Here is a 22,991-nt window from a genome sequence, read left to right as displayed (position 1 = left end):
CCATGCCGGTTCCCCACCGTCCCAGTACTGCCGGACTGGGAGAAGGCACTGGGGTGGTGACACCTGTCCTTGCGGCATCCCACAGAAGAGCTCGGTGGCGGGAGGAGAGGAGCAGCTCTCACAGCCACGATCCCCGTTCCAGTGGGTGCTGCCAACAAACCTTTGACTTCCAGACCACCGCGTATTTTTGAACGTTTTTTAAACACTTTGCTGTTCTATTTTTCCCCAGGGGGAAGTTACTCTTGATGGGAAGTGCAGCCGCCCATGCCCACCTCCTCGCCCTGCTTTTAGGGGCCCCGCTGAACCCCGCATCCCCCCGCAGCACGCCCCATGCCGGCTCTGCACCCCCACATCCCCATTCCTGGCAGGAACCCCAAGCCCGGGGGCTCCACCAGGCAGCACCTTCCAGCCCCACTGCTGTGACGGGGGGGGGGGGGGGGGCTACTTTTATTATTTTATCCTTTATTTATTTATTTTACGGGCTGTTTCCGAGGCGGGAAGGGGAGAGGGGGAGCGCACAAAGGACGGACTGGGTGGGGGCCGGGCCTACCCCGCGGCCTTGTGAGGGGGGAGAGCCCCTGAGCGGTGGGGCCGAGGAGCGGGGCCGGGCCTGGCCGGGCCGCAGGGGCCGGGCCGGGGCCGGGGGGGCGGCGGCGGCCGGCAGGGGGCGCGGCGGCCCCGGCGGAGCGGAGCGGAGCGGGGGGGAGCGGCGGGAGCCCCCCCCCGTCCCCGCCCGGCGGAGCGGAGCGGAGCGGGCAGGGCAGGGCCGGGCAGGGCCGCGCCGTGCTGCGGCATGGAGGGGACGCGGACCCCCCCCCGGTACGGATCGCTCGAGTCCACCCGCTGGCCGGAGCCAGGTGAGCTCCAAACTTTCCCCCGGGTGGCTCCGGTGCTGCCCCCGGCACCCCTCCGGTTCCCCCCCCGGGCTCGGGTACCGGAGCCCCGCGGGGCGCCCCGCAGCGGTACCGGCCCTAAGGGGAGCGGGGCTCGGGCTGGGGGAGCCCCCAGGGAGCCACCGGGCATGGGGCGGGGGAGGAACGGGGCAGGGACGGGGGGACGGGGTGCACGGGGAGGGAGGGGAGCAGTGGGGGAAGGAGGCTGCAGGGAGGGAAGGGGCGGCTGGGGGAGAAGGGATGGACAGCAGGGGCTGGAGGGACGGGAGGACGGAGGGGAGAGAGGGTGGAGGGACCGAGGGCTGGCTGGAGGGGAGGAAGGACGGAGGGACAGAGGGCTGGCTGGAGGGGACGAAGGGTGGAGGGAGGAATGAGCCCCCCACCCGGCTGGTGCTGCCCAGAGAGGTGCGGAGCCGCCCTGCTGTCAGGCCCGGCTGTGGGCACGGCTGTGACCGGCAGGCTGGGTGCCCACGCTGCCCTTCGCTGCCTTTTCCCGTTCTGACCAGTTCCTCCAGAATGAAATGGGGTGGTCCTGGGGTGGGGGGGAGGGTCTGTCCAGGGGGATCACCCAAATCATAGAACCTGGCCTTGGGGTGGGAGGTGATATCCCGCACATCTGGGCTGTGGGCACCCTGCAGAAAGGAGGCTGCTGCAGCCCTCCTGCCAGGGCATCCTTCCAGCTGTAGTCCTAACCTATGGACAGCACAACCTCTGCCCTTCCCCGTCCCTTTCTGCTCCCCGTTAGCCCCTTGCACCCCGCAGGACAGGGGCAAGCAGCTGCAAAGTCATGGAGGGAGGCATGGAGCAAACTCCAGCACCTTGCTTGATGCTGCTGTGGGGTTGTTGCCCGTGAAGCTGCTCGGCTCCATGGAGAGCTACCTGAAGTGTCCATCATTCTCCTTTGTGCCTTCCAGAGCAGCAATATTTATCCCCGCCATCTCCTCCTGCCTGAGAAGAGTGTCTGGGCGAGGGCGTGCAGGGGTCTGAGCTTGTCCTGCAGGACTGGTGTGCTTGGCCATGCACTGCAGGTTCTTGAGGTTCATGTCCCTCTGCCGGGCACCCCAGGGGACAAGCACTGTGCCACCTCTGTAAACGCTGCCCCAGAGACGGGCAGCACGTTGCGGTTGCTCTTGTTATCAAACTTGCAGAGCAAGAGCTGATGTTGGTGGGCTGAGTGCCTCCTGCCCATGCTGCTTTCTATGGCAGGGAAAAACCCACAGCTGACTTAAAGGCCTCTTGGGATGTGGCCCAGGTAAAGGGCCCTGACCCCCCTCCTTGGGGCACTGTCGATCAGCCGCCCAACTTTAATCATGAAATAAATCGTTCGCAACTCAACCCTGAACTGGCTGCTGCTGTGACTCATCCCAGACTTGCTGCTGGCTGTCTAAATGTTTTCACCAAAGCCATACGGAGTGAAAGTCTCCAGCTATTATACTCCTCGTTAACGATACTGTCTTCCCCTGGGCCATGCGTGATGATCAGAGCATCCCCAAGCTGTGATCAAAGCTTTCTCCCCTTACTTGGTTTCCCAGCTGGAAATGCTGCCTGTTGGGGCACTTTGCTTGGGCAGCGTGGGGCAGATTTCCTTGTGTGGGGCTGATTTCTGTGTGTGGGGCTGATTTCTGTGCCTGGTGCCGCTGCCGGACCAAAGGGGCGCTGGGCAGCGTGGCTGCACACATGGTCATCCCGCTGCGCCCCTGAAGGGACACTCAGACTGTGAGCTTGGACACACGTTTAATGAATGCCCCTGCCGTAGCCCCTCGCTGGTGCCAGGCACTTAGAAATGGGTGTTAGAAACCCATTCTCAGCTTTGGCAAAACCACCTCTGGGGACATCTTTGTCTCAGCTGTCTGCAGGACATGCTGGCTTTCAGTCCCTCGTGAGCTCTGAGTGTCCACGCTTCCATCTGCGGTGGCTTTATGGAGTCGCTGCCATCACACAGGCTGCACGGGGCCCCAGGCTGCGCGGGGAGCTGTGGTGTGGCCTGTGCCTGTAGCTGGGGGGATCAGGGTCTTGGGATCCCCCGCGTCTGCCTGGGGAAAGCATCTCCTGCACTAGCAGAGAAGATCCATGCAAATCCCATTCGTTTGTCACAGACTTACGTCATCACATGGAATCACAGAGGAATTTGTGTCAGGAGGGAACTCTGGACATCTGGAGTCCAACTCCCTGCTCAAAGCAGGCTTATTTAGGTCAGGTCACTCACAGCCTTGTCCAGAAGGAATCTTGGACCAAGGATCAGATCCCTTGACCTCTCCAGTCCCAGTTCTTGTTTCCTGAAAGGGAAACATTTTCCTGCTGTCTAACTGGAACCTCCCATGTTCCAGCTTGTGCTCACCATCTCTTACCTGATCTTTGCACACCTCCAAAAGGAGTCTGTGTCCCTCTTCTCTGCTTCCTCCCGTTAGGTAGCTGAGGACAGCCATGAGATCCCCCTTCACCTTTTCTCCTTCAGGTTGGGCAAACCTGCTTCTGTCAGCCTCTCCTTGCCCATCTTGTGCTCCTGTCCCTGCCCTTGTTCAGATGTTCATCTCTTGGCAAGACCGCCTGTGGTCCTGGGCAGATGCTGGTGGATGGAAGGGGTCTCCACCAGCAAGCTAATCCTATCAGCCTCCTATAGGGTAGGGTATCCTATCACTAGCCCTTGGGTTGCTGCCTGTATGGATTCACTGGTTTCTAGTGAGGGTTGATGGATGTTTCTCGTGCAGAAGATTAGCTCTGTTTCCCATTGCCCAGGTGTTCCTGCACCCCACAGTGTCTCCGGTCCTGCTTCCCAAGCCCTTGTTTTTTCTTGGTGCCAAACAACGTGAAGGATTGGCTGATGTTGGGCAGGGCCTCACCCTTATGAAAAAGCCCAGCAACAGCAGCTTTGGGTTTCTGATCCCGAGGACTTTCTCCATTCCTCACTGAAAATAGAACGGGTGGGGAGAAGGTGCTTGGGGCAGATTTTAAGGAGGCAGAGGGAAGAGTTGGGGGCTGGCGGAGGCCCGAATGGCAGAGGCAGAGGGTGATCCTGCCAGAGGGTTGTGGGCTTCATTTTGCAGGAGCTCTCACCTGGGGCTGCCCTCCCTCCTGAATTAAGCAGCTCCAGGCACACGACTCCCTGCTTAGAGCTCTTCTCCAGGACTTACTGCTCCAGTGAGATCTTCCCTGCCGTGCTGAGGACACGTCTTGCCTTAGGGACACAGAGTGCCCCGTCCCAACCACACCACCAAGGGGAGCTTCCAGCTCAAATCCTGCAACAATTGCTCTGCTGCATGGCGTAGACCTGTCCCTTGTCCCCACCCCACGAGTCACTCCTGACCTGCAGCCTCCGCTGTCCTACAGAAATGTGACCGCGGGGTGCATGAGGGCAGCTCCTCCTGCGCACCGTGTCCCCAGCCACGCTGAATTCCCTTGTTGCTGATTTGAACCCAGCCCGAGCCGAGCCAGCAGCTCTCTCACCGCTGTGGGCAGCTGCCTGTGGGCTGACATCGCCCAGCACTGCCTCCTCCTCCCTTCGTGTGCACAGGCGAGGGTTCATTCCCGCAGCTGGGACGGCTGCGGCTAATGAGGTTCTGGGATGAGAAGGGAGAAGGAGCGATGCTGACACCTGTTTCAAGCCATTGTGCTCACCGCTGTGGGTGGGAAGCAGCTGGCTGATGACCTGAGCCACGAACTTCTGCCACCAGTGATCAGAGCTGTGCTGGGGGGTTCCCCCACCCACCCAGGCCAGCAGTGACAGTCCCGCTCCGCCGGGCCCACCCCTGTGCTCCGAGCAGGGCTCAGATCTGTCCTTGGCTAATGAGAGCTGCAGTCAGCTCGTGTCTTTGTTTACTGGAGCATCTGTAAAACAATCAGCCTTGTCATTTCAGCCTGGTCACTGAAGGGACTCTTGGAGCAATGCAGCTTTTCCCTGACAGGCCTAGAGCCGCACCGAAGTGCAGGGAGCTGCCCCAGGGAGCGGCTGCCTACAGGTGCACGGCGGCCGTTCGGTCTGCACCCTGTGTGTGTTACCTGCTTGTCCGCTGCCTTCTGCAGGGAGGTGTGAGCAGGGCACACATACAGGGAGGTGTGAGCAGGGCACATACAGGGAGGTGTGAGCAGGGCACACATACAGGGAGGTGTGAGCAGGGCACATATACAGGGAGGTGTGAGCAGGGCACACATACAGGGAGGTGTGAGCAGGGCACATACAGGGAGGTGTGAGCAGGGCACACATACAGGGAGGTGTGAGCAGGGCACATACAGGGAGGTGTGAGCAGGGCACACCTTCAGGGAGGTGTGAGCAGGGCACACATACAGGGAGGTGTGAGCAGGGCACATACAGGGAGGTGTGAGCAGGGCACACCTTCAGGGAGGTGTGAGCAGGGCACATACAGGGAGGTGTGAGCCGGGCACGCATACAGGGAGGTGTGAGCAGGGCACATATACAGGGAGGTGTGAGCAGGGCACACATACAGGGAGGTGTGAGCAGGGCACATATACAGGGAGGTGTGAGCAGGGCACACCTTCAGGGAGGTGTGAGCAGGGCACATACAGGGAGGTGTGAGCAGGGCACACATACAGGGAGGTGTGAGCAGGGCACATATACAGGGAGGTGTGAGCAGGGCACACCTTCAGGGAGGTGTGAGCAGGGCACATACAGGGAGGTGTGAGCAGGGCACGCATACAGGGAGGTGCGAGCAGGGCACATACAGGGAGGTGTGAGCAGGGCACGCATACAGGGAGGTGTGAGCAGGGCACGCATACAGGGAGGTGTGAGCAGGGCACATACAGGGAGGTGTGAGCAGGGCACATACAGGGAGGTGTGAGCAGGGCACACATACAGGGAGGTGTGAGCAGGGCACATACAGGGAGGTGTGAGCAGGGCACACATACAGGGAGGTGTGAGCAGGGCACACATACAGGGAGGTGTGAGCAGGGCACATATACAGGGAGGTGTGAGCAGGGCACACATACAGAGAGGTGTGAGCAGGGCACATACAGGGAGGTGTGAGCAGGGCACACATACAGGGAGGTGTGAGCAGGGCACACATACAGGGAGGTGTGAGCAGGGCACACATACAGGGAGGTGTGAGCAGGGCACATACAGGGAGGTGTGAGCAGGGCACGCATACAGGGAGGTGCGAGCAGGGCACATATACAGGGAGGTGCGAGCAGGGCACATATACAGGGAGGTGTGAGCAGGGCACGCATACAGGGAGGTGTGAGCAGGGCACATACAGGGAGGTGTGAGCAGGGCACATATACAGGGAGGTGTGAGCAGGGCACACATACAGGGAGGTGTGAGCAGGGCACACATACAGGGAGGTGTGAGCAGGGCACATACAGGGAGGTGTGAGCAGGGCACACATACAGGGAGGTGTGAGCAGGGCACACATACAGGGAGGTGTGAGCAGGGCACACATACAGGGAGGTGTGAGCAGGGCACATACAGGGAGGTGTGAGCAGGGCACATACAGGGAGGTGTGAGCAGGGCACACATACAGGGACGTGTGAGCAGGGCACACATACAGGGAGGTGTGAGCAGGGCACATATACAGGGAGGTGTGAGCAGGGCACACATACAGGGAGGTGTGAGCCGGGCACGCATACAGAGAGGTGTGAGCAGGGCACACCTTCAGGGAGGTGTGAGCAGGGCACACATACAGGGAGGTGTGAGCAGGGCACACCTGCAGGGAGGTGTGAGCAGGGTGCATATACAGGGAGGTGTGAGCAGGGTGCACATACAGGGAGGTGTGAGCAGGGCGCATACAGGGAGGTGTGAGCAGGGCACACATACAGGGAGGTGTGAGCAGGGCACATACAGGGAGGTGTGAGCAGGGCACACATACAGGGAGGTGTGAGCAGGGCACGCATACAGGGAGGTGTGAGCAGGGCGCATACAGGGAGGTGTGAGCAGGGCACACATACAGGGAGGTGTGAGCAGGGCACATACAGGGAGGTGTGAGCAGGGCGCATACAGGGAGGTGTGAGCAGGGCACATACAGGGAGCTGTGAGCAGGGTGCATATACAGGGACGTGTGAGCAGGGCACACATACAGGGAGGTGTGAGCACTGCCACCAGCCCCCTGCCCGTGCCCGGGTGCAGCCGCGAGGCGCTGCGGGGTGGCAGTGCAGCGGGATGCTCGGGATGGGAGCTCAGCATCCCGGTCCCTTAGCAACCGAGGTCCTGTCCCCTAGCAACAGCAGCCCGGTCCTGTAGCAACCACATCCCTGGTCCCGTAGCAACCCCAGTCCGGTCCCTTAGCAACCCCTTCAGGCCGATGGAAACCAGGCCGGGGACTTGGGGGGGGGTCCTGGGCTTGTTTGCAGCAGAGGCAAGAGCTGATGGGAGGCAGCGCATCCAGCCCCACGCTGTGTCCAGCTCACGTATCCTTTGGTCTGTCCTGAGCAGGCGCTGTCTCCTAGGAGCATCCCAAGAGTTTAGGATGGGGAATGACTGAGGATTTGTCATGCTGGTGTTGGCTGAAAGTGGCCTGGATGGCTGCTGGAGAGGGAGGCATTCTCCGAGTAATCCTCATTAGTTTCTAAGCCTGAAAGGGAAGAGAACTGTTCCCCAAGCCAGTTATGCTAACCTAAACTATTCATATTTCCACTATTAAACCTTCTCCACCAGCAGCCTTGGAAACATGCCTCACTCTGGGAACAATTTCTCCAGCAGTTTTGGGGGCAGAGGACCAGTGAGTGCGGGGTGCTTTGCCTTGTGCCTTTGTACTGATCTCTTCCTGCCCTGCATGGGCGAAGTCGCAGGGCTGCAGAAAGGCAAAGTCTCGCAGCAGAGATGTGCACTGTGGAGATCCAAAGGAAGCACAATTTTCCCCTGATGTGTATGATTGTTAATGTTGTCTCATAGCCTGGCCTTGCTGTAGCTGCTGAGCCCCCCCCTCCCTGACCTGTGCTGCGTGTACATCGCAGGAGAGCCAGATTAGCCTGCGTGTGATGAATGCGCTGCTGCACGTCACTGATAACAAGCTCGGTGACATGATGCTGAGAGCCAGACTGGCAGGGAGCTGGGAGCTGGCCTCATCTATCCCTTAAAACAGGCTGGGGGTTGATGCAGGCTGTGCAGGCTCGCAGGCACTGCGTGAATCAGTGGGACATCGGTGGGACATGGGTGGAGGCAGAGCTGGTGGTCAGAGCAGGATGATGCCTGCTGGACTCTCATCCTGCCCATCCCTCAGCTTGCCACCGCACTCTTCTAAAATATGAGAGCCTCTTTTTCCCACAATTTGCTGTGATGTTTTTGCCTCTTGTCCTGAGTCAGTGACATCCCTTTCCTGACTGTTTCCCCAAGTGCTCTTTCCATGAACATGTCGGGCTGTTTCCTCTTGCAGCAGCAACCTGGAAAAGAGCTTAAAACTGCACATGCTTACTGGTGATGCTGTCTGGTGTTTGCAGGGGGTCTGGGAAACCCCATCGTCCTCAGCACCTTAAATGTCAGCTGCTGGCTGATGTGGCTCTGTTTTCCTTTACAGAGGATGAAATTGTTTCCATGGCCGACTCCACCACCACCATCGATGACATTGAAGGGGAGCTCTTCAAAATCGAGAGGATCAGGGAGATCCTGGTGAGGAGGGAGTCGGAGCTGCGATACATGTGAGTGCTGGGAGCCAGCCTATTTCTATGCAAACCGAGTTGATGGCATGGGTTTAACCAAGCTAAAACATGCCTGTGTTCCACCATGAGCACCCCATCTTCTCAGCAGGTTCATGCTCAGCTCTTGGGCTGGGATTGGGAAGGGACCCGAGGTTTGGTGGCTCATTGCTGCTCTCTGAAGATACTGCTTTGCCCCAGCGCGCAGATCTCTGGCTGTTGAACAGCCATGCGCCCACAGTTTACTGTCCCCACGCTGCAGCGTTATGCATCCTCCCAGCTCCGATGTGTCTTCGGTCCCTCATTCCCAGCACAGCCTTTGCAGCCAAATGTGGAGGGAAGGGTTTTCTCCAGGGCTCACAGCAATAGTCAGAACAGTTTTGGAGTAAAATTTTGGATGCCTTTCATATTTAAGGCAATCAATAGTCACTGTGCTGCAGTGACTGAGGGTGATGAGGAACATTCTCTCAGGATATATATTGGTATCTGCTATGGTGTGGGAGGAGAAGGACTGACTTACCCACACTCCAGGTTATTGGCACAATGGTCTCCACTGAGCTCTTCCCTTTTGGAGTATCAACACAGAGAATCTGGGTGCACAGAGTGCCAAGATCAAAGTGACCCTGACAAAAAGAATCACAGAATCATGAATAACCGGAGTTGGAAGGGACCCATAAGGATCATCGAGTCCAGCTCCTGTCTACCCAGCAATTCAGACCATATGACTAAGAGCACAGTCCAAATGCTTCTTAAACTCCGACAGGCTTGGTGCCCTGACAGTGTCCCTGGGGAGCCTGTTCCACTGCGCAACAACCCTCTCGGTGAAGAACCTCTTCCTGATATCCAGCCTGAACCTCCCCTGTCGCAGCTTGACACCATTCCCGCGGGTCCTATTGCTGGTCACTAAAGAGAACAGATCGGTGCCTGCCCTTCCACTCCCCCTCGTGAGGAAGCTGTAGGCCACGATGAGGTCTCCCCTCAGCCTCCTCTTTTCGAGGCTGAACAGGCCAAGTGACCTCAGCCGCTCCTCATACTTCTTCCCCTCTAGGCCCTTCACCATCTTTGTAGCCCTCCTCTGGACGCTCTCCAATAGTTTCACATCCTTTTTGTACTGTGGTGCCCAGAACTGCACACAGTACTCGAGGTGAGGCCGCACCAGCGCAGAGTAGAGCTGGACAATCACTCCCCTCAACCGACTAACGATGCCGTGCTCGATGCACCCTGGGGTACGGTTGGCCCTCCTGGCTGCCAGGGCACACTGCTGGCTCATATTCAACTTGCTGTCACCCACAACCCCCAGATCCCTCTCTGCGGGGCTGCTCTCCAGCGTCTCGTCGCCCAGTCTGTACGTATAGCCAGGGTTGCCCCGTCCCATGTGCATGACCCGGCACTTGCTTTTGTTAAACTTCATGTGGTTGGTGATCGCCCAGCTCTCCAATCTGTCCAGATCTCTCTGCAAGGCCTTTCCACCCTCAAAAGAGTCCACAACTCCAAGTTTAGTGTCATCAGCAAATTTTCTCAAAACACCTTCCAGTCCTACATCCAAATCGTTTATAAAAGCATTGAAGAGGACTGGCCCTAAAATGGAGCCCTGGGGGACCCCACAGGTGACAGGCTGCCCATTTACCACAACCCTTTGAGCCCTGCCCGTCAGCCAGTTATTCACCCATCGTGTGATGTTTTTGTCTAGCTGCATGCTGGACATTTTGTCCAGTAGGATCTTATGAGAAACTGTGTCGAGAGCTTTACCGAAAAGGCAGAAATAAAGCCAGTTTGACGAAGAGAGTTGGCCACAAGAGAAAAGCTCATGAAGCAAAGCTGCGACAAAGCTGCACAGCCCCTCTGGGGCCACTGGGGTCTGCAGTCCTGACTCTGGCTTAGCGGGCAGAGGCGACTGGGAGGCAGCCGAGAAAAAAAGCAAAGATCCAAGGGGCTGGAAGGCTCACTGCAGCGTGAGATAAACAGTCGGCGCTCCCAGCACAGCTCTGCATATCATGCATGCGGTCTCCAGCTTGCAAAGACCTGCATGCCATCAGCGAGAGGTAAAGCAGGGCGCTTGGCCAAGACACCTCTGAGCCAGGAACATGATGGGGGCCATGCCCTGGGTCAGCTCAGGGCTGCAGAAAGCCGGGTCAGACCCATGGAAATGGGGCTCCCAGCTCCCTGCACTGCCCTGGGGCAACCCTCAAAGTCCTGGTGTGGGCAAAGAGCGAACATGCCACGCACATGGAAGTGAGATGTTATTTGTCGGCCTCATTAAAATCTCAATGATCCAAATCAAAATTCAACAAGCAGTTATGATTTGAATTGCAATGATACTGGCATTCGTGGTCTGAATTGATTATGTTTTTTTATATCACTAACTTGCTATAGTCAGCCCAGTTCTGAACTCCCATGCTGTCAGGTCAGCCCAAAACCTGGGATTTTTTGATGGTAATTGCAAAAAAACTGTATTTACTGGGCTGCAGCACTTGACATGCTGCTGTTTTAATGTGTTTGGGTCTCTGCTGGTGCCTGCACCACAAGGATGACAGGAGCCTGGCAGTGCCCGTGTAAACCCGCTGCCTGCGGTAGCCATGAGCTGGGCTGTGGTCTCGTGGCTCAGATTTGGAGTGATGACCTCTGTGAGGGATCAGCACAGTTCGTCCCAAATCTATTGCTGAAAAGGATTTTTGGAAGTCATAAAAAGTGAAGTACTTAAATGCTTTCCATGGCAACCAGTACCTAAATCTCACAGGTGCTGTCAAAACTCACAGCTCTTGGTTTTCCTTATCCCGTTATTTGTTTTCTATGTCCTGGGGTGGGTACAGCTGCAAAATTCATCACTGGGAAGTTTTTGGAGGCACCACAATTGCATGTCTGAGCAGCTGGGAGTCACTGCTGGGGACAAGGGAACTCCCAGGTCTGGCTTCTGCACGACGGGTTTAGACAGGATGGGGATGTGGGGCTGCAGTGGGGATTTTTTCCCAATGGGAGGAAAAAATAGGATCAGTTGGACTGCAGGGCTCAGGGAGACGGACATCTCCGTTGGTGTGCCACCAAGCAGAGATGTGACTCGTCTAGTCAGTCCGTAGGGATCACTGTTTTCTTCTTGCTGGAGATGTCAACCTAAAACGTTCCAACATTTCTGAGATGTCTGTGCTGAGGAAAACAATGACACTCCCGGTATTTCTCCCTTTACAGGGCAAAAGAAAGGTCTGAATTTCCTACGAGAGGTGCAGCTTCGCACCTCAACTACTCCGTGCAGGAGTGACCTGCTCCAATCCCAGAGCCAGGCGGGGCAGCACAACCGTGGCTGATGCTGCAACGTTATCTCAGGTGGCAGAAATAATCCCAGCTCCAGCAGCAGCCTCCTGGCTGCTTGGCTTTGCAATCTCTCCCAAGTTTTATTGAAATGACAATTTTTATTAGTGCCCGTTCATTACTTTTATTATCAGTTTTCAAATGATTTAATTCGATTTTAATTTTAATATTTCAGTTATCATTTGACTCTTTATTTTAATTTTAATAAGTCTATCACCGGCAATCAGCCAGTTGCCCATGTGTCTTCTGCAGCCCTCCTGCTCATGCTCTTCACACAAGCTCAGGGCTCAGCCACCAAGGCACGAGGAGCAGGTGATACGAGGACAGACAGACCCCCCTCTTCTCCCCACACAGCTGCCAGCCGTTGGCATTGGTGGACCTGCTCAGTGCAGTCTGCAAACAAATGAAGACACTGTCAGATGGGGCAAGGGAATAACAGAGCCAAGAGGAAAGACTTCCTCCGCCTGGGATATTCTCCTCCTACAGCGATATCACACGGGGTCCCTCTTCATCAGTCTGTTCGTTTTCCTTTCTCTAATTAATATTTCTGGTGTCCTCGGCACAGCTGACAAAGCTGCAGCTTCGAGTAGCTCCAGTGTGACTCATATCAGACTGGGTGGACGGCGTGACTCAGTGGAAGGGCCAGCAGGATTACTGAAGGTGCAGGCAGGGCTTTTAATAACGAAGGAACATCTGTTCAAGGTGGCACCAGCTCGTGAGTCGACTGTGTATTATCTGTAGACACAAATCGTGTTTTAGGGTTTCTCATCACTCACAGATGTGGAGCTTCCTAAAAATCTCAGCTGAGCTCTTCCAGGATGGATGTTTTGCCATGCGCCCTGCACAGCATCCATGGGGCGAGTTCTCCTGCCTTCAGGTCTTGGATGACCTTGCGAAGCTCATGCTAAGATGCTGGGGTGCTTGGTAGGGTTCAGGAGGACATACAGAGTCTCTGTCAAGGTAAAAAAAACAAATGGGTTGTCAGATTCCTTGATTTCAAATGAGCCAGTGGCCCAAATCCCCTGATTAGGGATCTTTGCTTCCTGGGTGCCTCAGTGCCGAGGAGAAGCTGCTTTAGCAGCTGCCAGCTGGGCAGACAGTGCTGAGGCTCGGGATGCAACTTTGACTTTTCCCAGTCCTCCCAGTGAGGGATAATGTGAGAGGTGTTCAGGGAGGGCTCAGAGCAGGAGCAGAAGTGTCAGATGGGTCAGTCTCATCATGCTTTTGTTGGAGATGTGGCTGGCCTTGGCCAGCCCCAGGCTGATGCAGTGCTGGAGACTGGAGGGAGGCAGATGGGGCTTGGTGGCCCTTGCATCACTGCTCACTCTCCGTATGAGCTGCTGGCAGAAGGCAGGAGGACTTGGAGGAAAGGACCTCGAACAAAGCAAGGAGAGCTCTAATGCTAGAGGCTGCTGGCAGGAGAGTGGTGGGGAGCACAGCGACGAACCAGGGGCAGCACTTGGTTATTGGGGTTGTGACTTCTCTCACCTTCCGGTGTCACCTACCCAGGGAGATGCTCGAGGGTGGCTTGATTCATGGTAGAGGGAGGTCTCAGCCATGAGCACTGTCAGCTGTTGGGATTTCCTTCACCGTTGGAGAGTGCACAAAACCCTTCAAACTGAGGCATTAAAGTTCACTGTGGCCAGACATCATCATTCCTCGATCTTGTCTAAGTGGGGCTTCAGTGAGGGCACAAGCATGTGATTCTTTTTGTGATAATGAGTAAACTGGGTTAAGCCTTCCCCACTAGCTGCACTCACACTGGTGTACCTTTGGGGATGGCTGAGCATCCATGGTGCTTCCTCCTCCTCCCCGGGCATCACCACGCTGCCCCAGCACAGTGTGTGCCACCCTGCCGCTGACACCTGAGCTAAGCTTGGTGCCTCCTTGGGCTTGTCCTTCTTGGTGTATTGCTGCTGGTGTGAGATGATTTCATTGCCCACGGCTTCAGCAGGTACCTTTTCTCTTGTTGAAATGACCTTGCTCCTCAGCGGGCACCTGCAAAGTTTGCACACTTTTCCCCTGTGTTGTATTTCATTTTTCTGACTCTTTTTTTTCATTTCTGCAGAAAGCCAGTATTAAAGTGTCAGACTTTTTTCGGTGGTGGCAGTTTCCCTTTGCTTTTGGATTTTGCTATTTAAGGAATGTAATTTTTTTTTTGGAGAAGAAACACAGCTGCTATTGCATGTGCCAGGTTTTAATAAGGTATCATTGTCATTAGAGTGACAAAACTTTTGCTTTGCCAACAGCCGGTGACACAACCCATTTAGCTGCAAAAGCAGCTCTGAGATGAAGTGGCTGCCGATTCCCATGGGAAGGCAGGTAGATCTGCGCTCCCCACCATGGGCACTGAGGGCATGTGTTGGGTTTTGCTCTGGATGTTTTACACCTTTCCTCTCCCAGCGTTTCCCTCAGTGGTTTCATTCGTGTCTCTGCAGGATGGATGACATTCAGCTTTGCAAAGAAATCAGTCGGCTGAAAAAGGAGCTTCAAAAACTGATAGCCCTTCCAGGTAAGGCTTTGTAAAACTTCAAAGAGCTGCACCCTGCCTCTGCACTCAGCAGAAAGATTGCCATGAAATGCAAGAAGCTTTTCACCAGGTCCTCCCTTGAGATGCTGCTGCTGCATAAGCAGCAGGAACGTGGCTCCTTGGGTCTGACCCGAGGTCTTTCTCGGGACAGGGAGACCTCGTCCAGGCCTGGGCGGACAGCAGAGGAAACACAAGGGGAAGAAATATGAGGCCTCTGAGGAGCAGCATGGGCCTGGTAGAGGGGGAAGACAGGGAAGGGTTGAGTTAAGTTCCAGTGAATGGTGGGACCTGCCGCATCCACCGAGAACATGGCTTGGGTGAGTTGAGGGGAGAAGCAGGGGACATTGTGAGACCGCACCTTGGAGGCAGCGGGATGAGAGAGGCCTTCAGAGGCCTCAAGAGCATGGAAAGCAATGAATTGATGCTGTGACCATGTCAGAGATGTCTGTCAGCAGCAGGGCAGAGGGCAACATCTGCCAGGGCAGGGCTTCTGGTTGCAGCCAGGGTAAGGTGGGTGCTGGGTGTCCCTGTCACAGCCAGACCTGCCCTGCCCTTCTGTGGCCAAATCTCAGCTCTCTAAAGGATCCCCTTCAGCCAAAATACTTTAATGAAAGCACACACCAAACAACTCCAGGTTCGAATGAGAAAGAACAAGAAGGGCTTCCCCACACGCTATTGCCATCGCTGTTCATAAAGCTGTGATACCGCCCAGGACACCCCCATGCAGCCCCAGGAAGGGCTCTGGCTGTGTTTTCAGGACCAGGTGGGAGTCAGGTCCCTGCTTATTTGTACTCATGCGAGCCTTAAGATCCGGACCTCGGTTACTTCCACCACAGGTACCTCGCTGAAGATGCTGTGCTCACTGAGACCACGGAGTGGGTAGCAGGGGGCGATGCCTGGGTCCAGCTCTGCACATCTGCTTCCCAGAGCAGCTCAGCTCAGCGGGTCTGCGCCCGAGGTTATCCCCAAGCCAAGGGTGGCAGAGACCTTCTCTGCTGCCGTAGTGTCGCTATGCTGTGTGTGTTTGTGAAACACCAGCACACAGACTGAGGCAGGTTAGAGCCCAACTGCTGCTTAATATGCAGGTCTTGGTCAGATTAATACAACCTGGCCGCATCAGAGGGAGGTTCAGGCTGGGGGGGGGGGGGAAGATTCTGCCATGAAGACAGGAGCTGCATGAGAAATGTAGACCCACATCTCGTAGGGATTTTTAATTCAAACAGCTTCTAGTTTGTAAATTAAGGCTTGACTTAAATGCTAGTTTAGGAACAGAATTAAACTTGTTGTTTTCTGAAGATTGAGGAATGTGGCTGGCTTTCCTTCATATGCTTTGGTCTTTAATTTTCAAGTCTTTTCAGTGTTCCCAGATTCAGCTGAAGCAGGAATGCTGCTTACATGAAGGATGCTCTTTTTGCCTTCTTTATAACTTGGCTCAGATCAGGCTGTGCTGGAAAAATCCTGCAAATTGCTGGCTTTGTGAGACTGTAGCAGCAGATCACTCATAAAAATGGGTGTTGAGGTTTGGTTCAGAGAAGGATTCAAAGACGTCAGTGCTTACTCAGAGCTCAGCCAGACCTGTGGCATGAAATCTCACCAGACCAAACTGCCTTTAATAATTCAGAGAGATACCGTGGTCATGATGGACTCTGACATCAGCAGGTTGGAAAAAAAGGTGCAGCGTTTGTACAGTGGGTTAACTCTGACATGCTCTAACTCAGGAATGCAGACTGCTAACGAACTCCAACTAAGCCGATATGTTTGTGGCCAGCCTGATGTTTCTGATTTTAACAGCATCCTAATGACACCATAAAGTGCTTCAATTCCTACCAGACAGGTGGGAGCTGCTGCCAGAGGCTGTGGCCATGGCCCTGTGACTTTCCATTAACTCTTCATGGTGAAGGACCTGTGTCTGTGTCCCAGATCAGGTTTTTCTGCCGGGGAGCTCGAGCTCACTCCCTGCACAAAACCACAATTGGAGGAGAAGCCTTTGTTTTCTGGGGGTGTTCCCAACAACATGATGATAATGAATTCCTTCTACTCAGACCCCCACAGCAGCACCTTCCATCAGTACATAGCAGACTTTAAACTACAAATCAATACACAGTTTATGTAACTGCTGAGACCCCGCTGACAGGGTTCGCTCCATACTGTGAATTTTGCTGCATTTTTATTTAGCTGAAGGAAAACTGGAGATTGATCCATCGTGTGCTGGATTGATTTTGGAGCTGGCTGCTGAATTCAGAAATGGTGTTAAATAGCTGCAGCACAGACAGTCACAATTTCCTCCCAAGGTAGCTCTCCATTTAGATTTAACACTCCTCTATCATCTTATAGAATCATAGAGTGGTTTGGGTTGGAAGGAACCTTTAAAGGTCATCTAGCCCAATCCCCAAAGATCTCCACATATCCTGCTTGCCAGTATGTACCAATTTATATAGAACATGACATCACAGTGATGTGAGAGTTTCCTGGGTCTTCACTAACTCACTGCCCAAAGATACGTGGCACAAGTGCTTAAGTTAGGTCAGTCTGGGGGTGCAGGTGACAACCAGGGCTAGGACATTCAAAATAGCCTGGCAGACACTTGCGGTCATCCTTGTCATTGGGGGTGGATGGAGCCCATGTAAGCTGACAGTGTTTTTAAAGGTCAGATACACTGGGTAAGATCACAGGGACGGTGCTCAGCAGGGAATAAGGCTATGAAAAGCAGTGGATCGTGTTTGTTTTCATGTCTTTCTCTATATGGGATAGTGGTGCAACATGTTCCCAGAGCACATGGGCATTGTTGATAATTCCCCCCTTCTGTTTTTGAGTCACTTGGATCCCTGGCTGGTTTCTCAAGGACCTGGCTGAGTGGCAGCCGGGTGGGGTCTCTGCAGGCTAAGACCATAGTTGGGTGTGCTGACAGGGGAAATGTGGGCTAAGCACATCCTGGCAGAAGGATGACATCTCCATCTGACATTTCTGTGCACCTTGGGACCAGGTGCCCACCCTCTTCAGCACTGACCCCTAGAGAGCCATGCTGTCCCACCAGTGAAGCCACTTTGCTTGGGGACCCTTCCTCTGCCTTGTGAAGCTCCCAGTTGCATCTTGCAATGCTCATCCCCGTGGAATTCTGGGGAGAAGCCCAAAATCCAAAGTTTGATGACACCAGACCCAGGTGGTTTGAGATGAGGTTGTCGCTTATTTAGCAGCCTGTATCTGGGTCCAGGCACTTTGGGTTGTTTTTTTCCCCCACTCTCATATCTGCTCCCAAGTGTAGCAGAGCAAGCTTGGCCTTGGCACGGGAGGGATGACTACCGCTGGTATGTGAAATGTGCTCCTTGTGCTGCAGAGACCGAGAAGTCCAACGAGGAGAAGCAGAGGGAGGAGGAGCTGGTGCAGCAGATACACAAGCTTGTGGAAACTCGGGATTTTCTGGTGGATGATGTGGAGTTTGAGAGGCTCAGGTAGCTGGGTACAATTTATTCCTTGCAATGAGGACGGTGCAATCTGTCCTTAGATCGGCGTTATGCCTTGCCAGATGCCTCGCTGCTCATTTCCCAGGTGCTCACCAATCTCTTTATCACAGGGAGAGAGAAGAAGACAAGGAAATGGCAGAATTCCTGCAAAGTAAGCTCTCCAAAAGCTACCTCCAGAAAGCAAGTAGGTGGCCGATGAGTTTTATTCCTCCCATTGAACCTCCCTGCCAGTTTCTCCCTTCACTAAGCACTTTGTTCACAAGATTTCATTGCTCTTTGTAGGGCGAGCTTATCTGGAGGCCGTCTGTTGCTGGAGGAGGGTGTGGGGAAATGGCAACTTTGGGGTGCTGGTGTTTGAGATCATATTGTGGAAATATCACAAATCAGTAGAGATGCTGTGCTTCCATATACCCTCCTGGCACTTCTCAGCCACCATGTCCTATGAGAGCTGGGACAAGTGGGTGTCCTTTCATGGTTCATGTACTTCATCTGACCTTTTCTAACCATCCCCTTCCATTTCATCACACAGTTAGCTGAGGTCACAAGTCACGGTATCCATCCAGCCGTCCTCTCTTCATGGCCTCTGGTGGCAGGCCACCCTTCCCTGTGCCTCCATCACTGCTGGAGGAACACCTCCCCAGCGTGGTGGGCATCTCCTGCCTGGGGTCCCAGTGCCTCTGCGTGAGGAGGGACAGCACCACAGCCCTGAGAGGAGCTCTCGGAAGAAGCAATGGGCCTGTGCCCTTGTCAGCAAGCACACACGAACCCTAAAGGTAACAATGCCTCTCTCCATAGCTCCTGTCAAAGAGAAAAAAATGACTTCCAGGGGGCAGCAAACCTCCGCTCCGTATATGACCAAGACAGGCCTCACGCTGCTCAAGGAGTGCTGTGGCTTCACCTGCTCCATCATGTAGCCAGTCCCCAGCTCCTCTGCACAGGACATGACCGTGGTAGTGTACGCCTCCCGGGCTGGGTGACAGGGGTTCCTTGGGGTACTGGGGCTGCCCGTACAGGGTGGGTGAGCGCTGATATATGGGACACAGGGCTCCTGGCACAGCAGGAACGGGGTGCGAGGGACCACCAGGCTGCAGCCCTGCTCTATGGGGCAGTCACTGGGGAAAGATGCCAGAGCCCCACTGTGTCCTGAAAGGGGCTGGAAGGGAGGCAGCAGTGGTGATGGCTGGGAGGAGGCCGAGGAGATGGAGAGAAGCATGAAGGGAATAATGTGGTTGCAACCCATGGTTTCCTGTTTCTTTCCTTTTCTCCCCAGGTCTCCAGCCAGAGTCCACTATCTGCTGTCCTCCGAGAGTTTCAACCTCCCGTCATTATTCATGCTTCCCACTGCAGCACCGCCACTGAAGAGACTTTCCAAGTGGGCTGGTGCAAGCTTGAATGATGGCATGTCTCCTTGGTGCCACGTCAATGGTCGTCTCCTCCATGACATCAACAAACACTGAATCCCACCTGAGCTCAGCTTGGCAGAGGTGTGTGCAGCAGTGAGCCCACAACAAAGAGGTTCTGCACCTGCCAGAGTAATAAAACAAGCACTCGGAGCTAACCTTTGGAGAACATTGTGCTCCACCATCCAAGACACGCTGTTGCCACAGATCTCATCCTTGGCCTTGTACCAACTTGTGAGTCTCTGTGGGATGGTTCCTAAGGACTCTTTGTGGGGAATGTCTCTGGTCTGGGGTTTGTTGTGTTTGCCTTGATGTTGTTGCCAAGTCCCCTGTGGCTCTGGGTAGATCTGTGGGAAGTGGGAAGGGCAGTCCCCTGAGCCAGCTGAATGAAGGGCTAATTCTTGTAGTTCTTGTGATGTTTTCACCTGAGTGCAGCTGTAGTGTGTTGAACTACAGGCAGATGATCTGCTTTCCCCACCTCGCTATTACTGGGTTCAGTTTCAGCTCCAAGGAAAAAGAGGAAATTAGAGAAAAAGAGGAAAGGAGACAAAATCAGAAGAACAGAGCAACATGCAAAGGAAGATGAATCCAAACGGGAGACTAGAAATGTGGCAGGGAAGGTGGAAAGAGCAGGTGAGAGACACCCTCACTGCCAAGAGGGCACTCAGCCCTGCCCTCCAGCACCCATCCAGTGCCCCTGGTCTTGGCACCATGAGCTAAGTCCTGTGTGAAGGGCTCACAGCACCCCGAGGTCACCCAGTGTCTCAGTCCTGCTGTCCCTTCTGAGCATCCCCATGTGGAGACGGCACAGCCAGAGCTGCTACACCCACTGCAGCAGGACAGGGGCTCTCCTCAGGGAGTGTGAAGGCCTCTCACATCTCCAGCCCTGCCTGCCCTGTAGGGTGGTGTGGTTTCACTGGGTGGCCTAGGGTGGCTTCCCCTTCGGGTGGCTGCCCAGGAGCTTGGGCTGCCCTCTGGCCAGAGTGCTGAGGCCTTCAGCTCAGCCCTGCTGCAGCTTGCCGGTGGGCCTGGAGGTGGTGGGTGCCTCTGCCTGGCCCAGGGGCCAGCGTGCCCATGCCAGAGAGGTCACAGCCCACCTGTCTCTTCTCATTGCACCTGAAAGCACATTCATCCCTATAAAACCACGCAGGTGGGACACTTCCTGGTGCAATGTCACAAGCAGGTCCAAGTTCCTCCTGCATTTCTCTATCAGCACTGCCAGAAATCCCAGTTCTCTAACCTTTGAAAGGGGGTTTCCACTCATTTGTCCTTCCTGCACAATCTCCTCTCCATGTGGTTCTTACCAGCAGCAATGAAAGTCCACGAGCTCTTAAGCAATCCCTTTGCACACTCACAGGCTGGGGTGCAGGGCCCCAGCAGGCTGTCACGGTACCTGGCCGTCTCTAGCAAACTTGACCCCGCTTTGGTTCAGGTCTCCTCTGAGCTGACCTCAATGGTCTCAGTCTGAAGCCTGCTTACATTTTGTGCTGCTTATTGTTAACGACCTGCTGCATCCTACAACCACCCCTTGCTGGTTCCTGGTGTTCCCCTTGCTTTGGGGAGGCTCCACTGCAGGCTGGAGGGAGGATCACAGAGGAGTGAGTGGGTCGCAGGGAGCTTCCCTCTGCTTTGCCAGCCTGGTGTAACAGCACGAGGTGCCTCCGCACCGCAATACACGGCTGAGGCTGTTGCTCAAGCAGCAGTGACAGGCCAGCATCAGTAGCATCCAGCCTGGAGCTGGTGGGACAGATCGGGCCTCTCTTGCTCTCTGCTCTTCCAGACCCTGTCCCGTGGCTGCTGTGCCTGGCAGCGCTGCAGCCAGACGTGGAGCAATGTGGGTGCTCACTGAGACCCACGCAGACCCATGGCTCAGGGCCTACAAGACCCCTCTCACTGTGCTTGCCTTTCCCCGGCCTTGGGAAGGGTGAATTCCTGAGCCAGGATGTTTTGTTGGGCCAAGAGGGAGCCAAAGGCCGGGAAGGGCCCTTGATCCACTGCTTGGTTCCCAAATTCATCCCTACCTCCACACCTCCAGGCCCCAGGAGCCAGACTTCAGCTGCTGTGCAGTGCTTGGGCAGGCAGGGAGGATGGCCAGGAAGGAGACGGGGAGGATCCTGACCTGTTTTGCTCTGTGTTTGCCGGCTGTGTTTGTGTGGCTGGTTGTGGAAGACAGGCTGCTGTCCTGGTCATACAATCCTATTTGGCCTGTGTTTTACCTGATGGCAAAGGTGCGCAGCACACGGGAGCGACACTCGTTCATGTGCATTGATTTCAACCCAAACAAATAAATGTCTGTTGGAAGCTTGGCTTGTAAATATCTTCTCCTGCTTGGGGCCTTTGCAGACATACTTTAGGCAGTGTTGCAGCAGGGCAGTTGGAGTGGAACAGGAAGAAGGTCCCGAAAAATCAGGCTGGGTTTTGGAGCTCCCTGGTATTGCAGGACAGAGCATCCCATGCCGCAGCAGTAAGATATCTGACCCTTCCCTTTCTGGCTGGTGACCTACCATTTCACTGTTGGGTCAGGCTGAAAAGTCTTTGGAAAGGCAGGAGACTTCCTTTCTGGGTGAATATCCTCACATCTCTGTGAGCACTCAGAACTCTGCACTGGGTTAATATCCTTTAGCATGCGGAGCTCTGCACTGTTTTGGTGTATTTATTCATTTATTCACTGACACAGGTCTTCTGTCCTCGCCAAGCCTCAGTGGTACCATTTGTGGATGGGTTGTGGCACATCAAGGGTCTCCTACACGTGATGCTTGGCTCAGTGGATCTCTGAAGGGATCTGGCTGCACCAGCTCTCCTCCTGGCCCCCAGCTTGTTCCCTCCTGCCTCCCCCCCAAGGTGCTCTCTGGAAGAGGAGAGGGCCTGCAAACTGTAGGTTCTCATGGATTTTGGTGTTTCCTGTCCTCAGTGAGTCAAGAACAGGAGAAGCACCTCGTAGTGGCCGTGCTGGGGAGGTGGGAGAGGGGCTGGGTGCAGAGAGCAGGACAGCCTCTGTGCATCGCTGCAGATGCGTAGCACCAGGGAAGCTCAGGGTCACCCACGGACACGACGTGTGCTTTGGTGCCAGCGACTGCTGAGAGGGGGCCAGGCAGCTCCGGCACCCACACCCTCTCTTGGATCAGGCAGCTGAAAACCGTATGTGCAGAAACAATGCTCTAATTTGTGTTTAATGGCTTTCACGTCTGCCACCTGGCACCCACTGGTGCTTGGCACGCCAAGTCCTGGGTGAGTGCTAATTAGGGGGTTAGCAAGCCAGTAACATCTTCTGAAGTCGCGGCTGAAGACAGCAGTCGGTGCTAGCACGGGGCTGTGTCCCTGCCTCCTTGCAGAGTGCCTAAGGGGAGGCAGCAGTCTGCGGGTGAGAGCACCAGGAGGGGGCTGGAGGTGACAGTGCCCCTCCGTACGGCCGTGTCGGAGCACATCCCGTCCCTCGGGCTCATGGTGGCAGCAGGCACTTCTGCTGCTCGGGGGCACAAGCCCCTACAGTGGAGATCCCACCATCAGTGGTGGGACGGGAGCAGTGGGGACCAGTATCTCCAGCTGCTGCCCACGCTGATGGAATAGCAGGCTGCTCCAGGGGAAATGCTGACAGAGTCCAGATTAAACCAGTAACAACATTGCAATGTGCTGGGGATTTTCCATCAACAAGAGGCAAAACAGACTGTGAATGTAGCCAATACTTTAATCATCTCTTCTCTGTGCCAAGAGAAAGAAATCTAACAAAAAACAAAACAAAACAAAACAAAACAAAACTACCCAAGCCCAAAAAAATACAATGCAAACAAACCCAAACCCTGCAATTCCCCAAGAAAAGGCAGGCTAT

At 55.0% G+C, this 22,991-nt stretch overlaps 1 protein-coding gene across 5 annotated transcripts; it reads left to right on the top strand.

Annotated features, from left to right (window-relative positions):
- Positions 1-686: 686 nt before the first annotated feature.
- Positions 687-21,471, top strand: LOC106046723 (bMERB domain-containing protein 1-like). Of its 5 annotated transcripts, none has more exons than XR_010825830.1 (7): positions 687-857; positions 8,354-8,474; positions 14,213-14,286; positions 17,639-17,753; positions 17,876-17,949; positions 18,295-18,538; positions 19,036-21,471. XR_010825830.1 is itself a non-coding variant. In XM_066979993.1 (7 exons), exons 1-6 carry the CDS (start codon positions 794-796, stop codon positions 18,677-18,679), a joined length of 567 nt encoding a protein of 188 aa, XP_066836094.1. In that variant the 5' UTR covers positions 691-793; the 3' UTR covers positions 18,680-18,712; positions 19,036-21,471. The 5 variants fall into 5 exon arrangements, 4 of the variants coding, with proteins under 4 accessions (XP_066836094.1, XP_066836093.1, XP_066836091.1 ...); XM_066979993.1 differs by lacking the exon at positions 18,295-18,538 and adding an exon at positions 18,561-18,712 and having other exon boundaries at positions 691-857; XM_066979992.1 differs by lacking the exon at positions 18,295-18,538 and adding an exon at positions 18,561-18,720 and having other exon boundaries at positions 691-857.
- The last annotated feature ends 1,520 nt before the right edge of the window (positions 21,472-22,991 follow it).

This window comes from Anser cygnoides, chromosome 19 (genome assembly GCF_040182565.1).
Source record: "Anser cygnoides isolate HZ-2024a breed goose chromosome 19, Taihu_goose_T2T_genome, whole genome shotgun sequence".
Taxonomy (NCBI): Eukaryota; Metazoa; Chordata; class Aves; order Anseriformes; family Anatidae; genus Anser; species Anser cygnoides.
This window is presented reverse-complemented; position numbering and strand designations above follow the sequence as displayed.

Bases quoted from the DNA above. Each gene is read 5' to 3' on its own strand.
- LOC106046723 (XM_066979993.1), top strand. From the start codon at position 794: ATGGAGGGGACGCGGACCCCCCCCCGGTACGGATCGCTCGAGTCCACC. The intron at 858-8,353 runs GTGAGCTCCAAA...TTTCCTTTACAG, and splicing joins CACCCGCTGGCCGGAGCCAG to AGGATGAAATTGTTTCCATG. The intron at 8,475-14,212 runs GTGAGTGCTGGG...GTGTCTCTGCAG, and splicing joins GAGTCGGAGCTGCGATACAT to GATGGATGACATTCAGCTTT.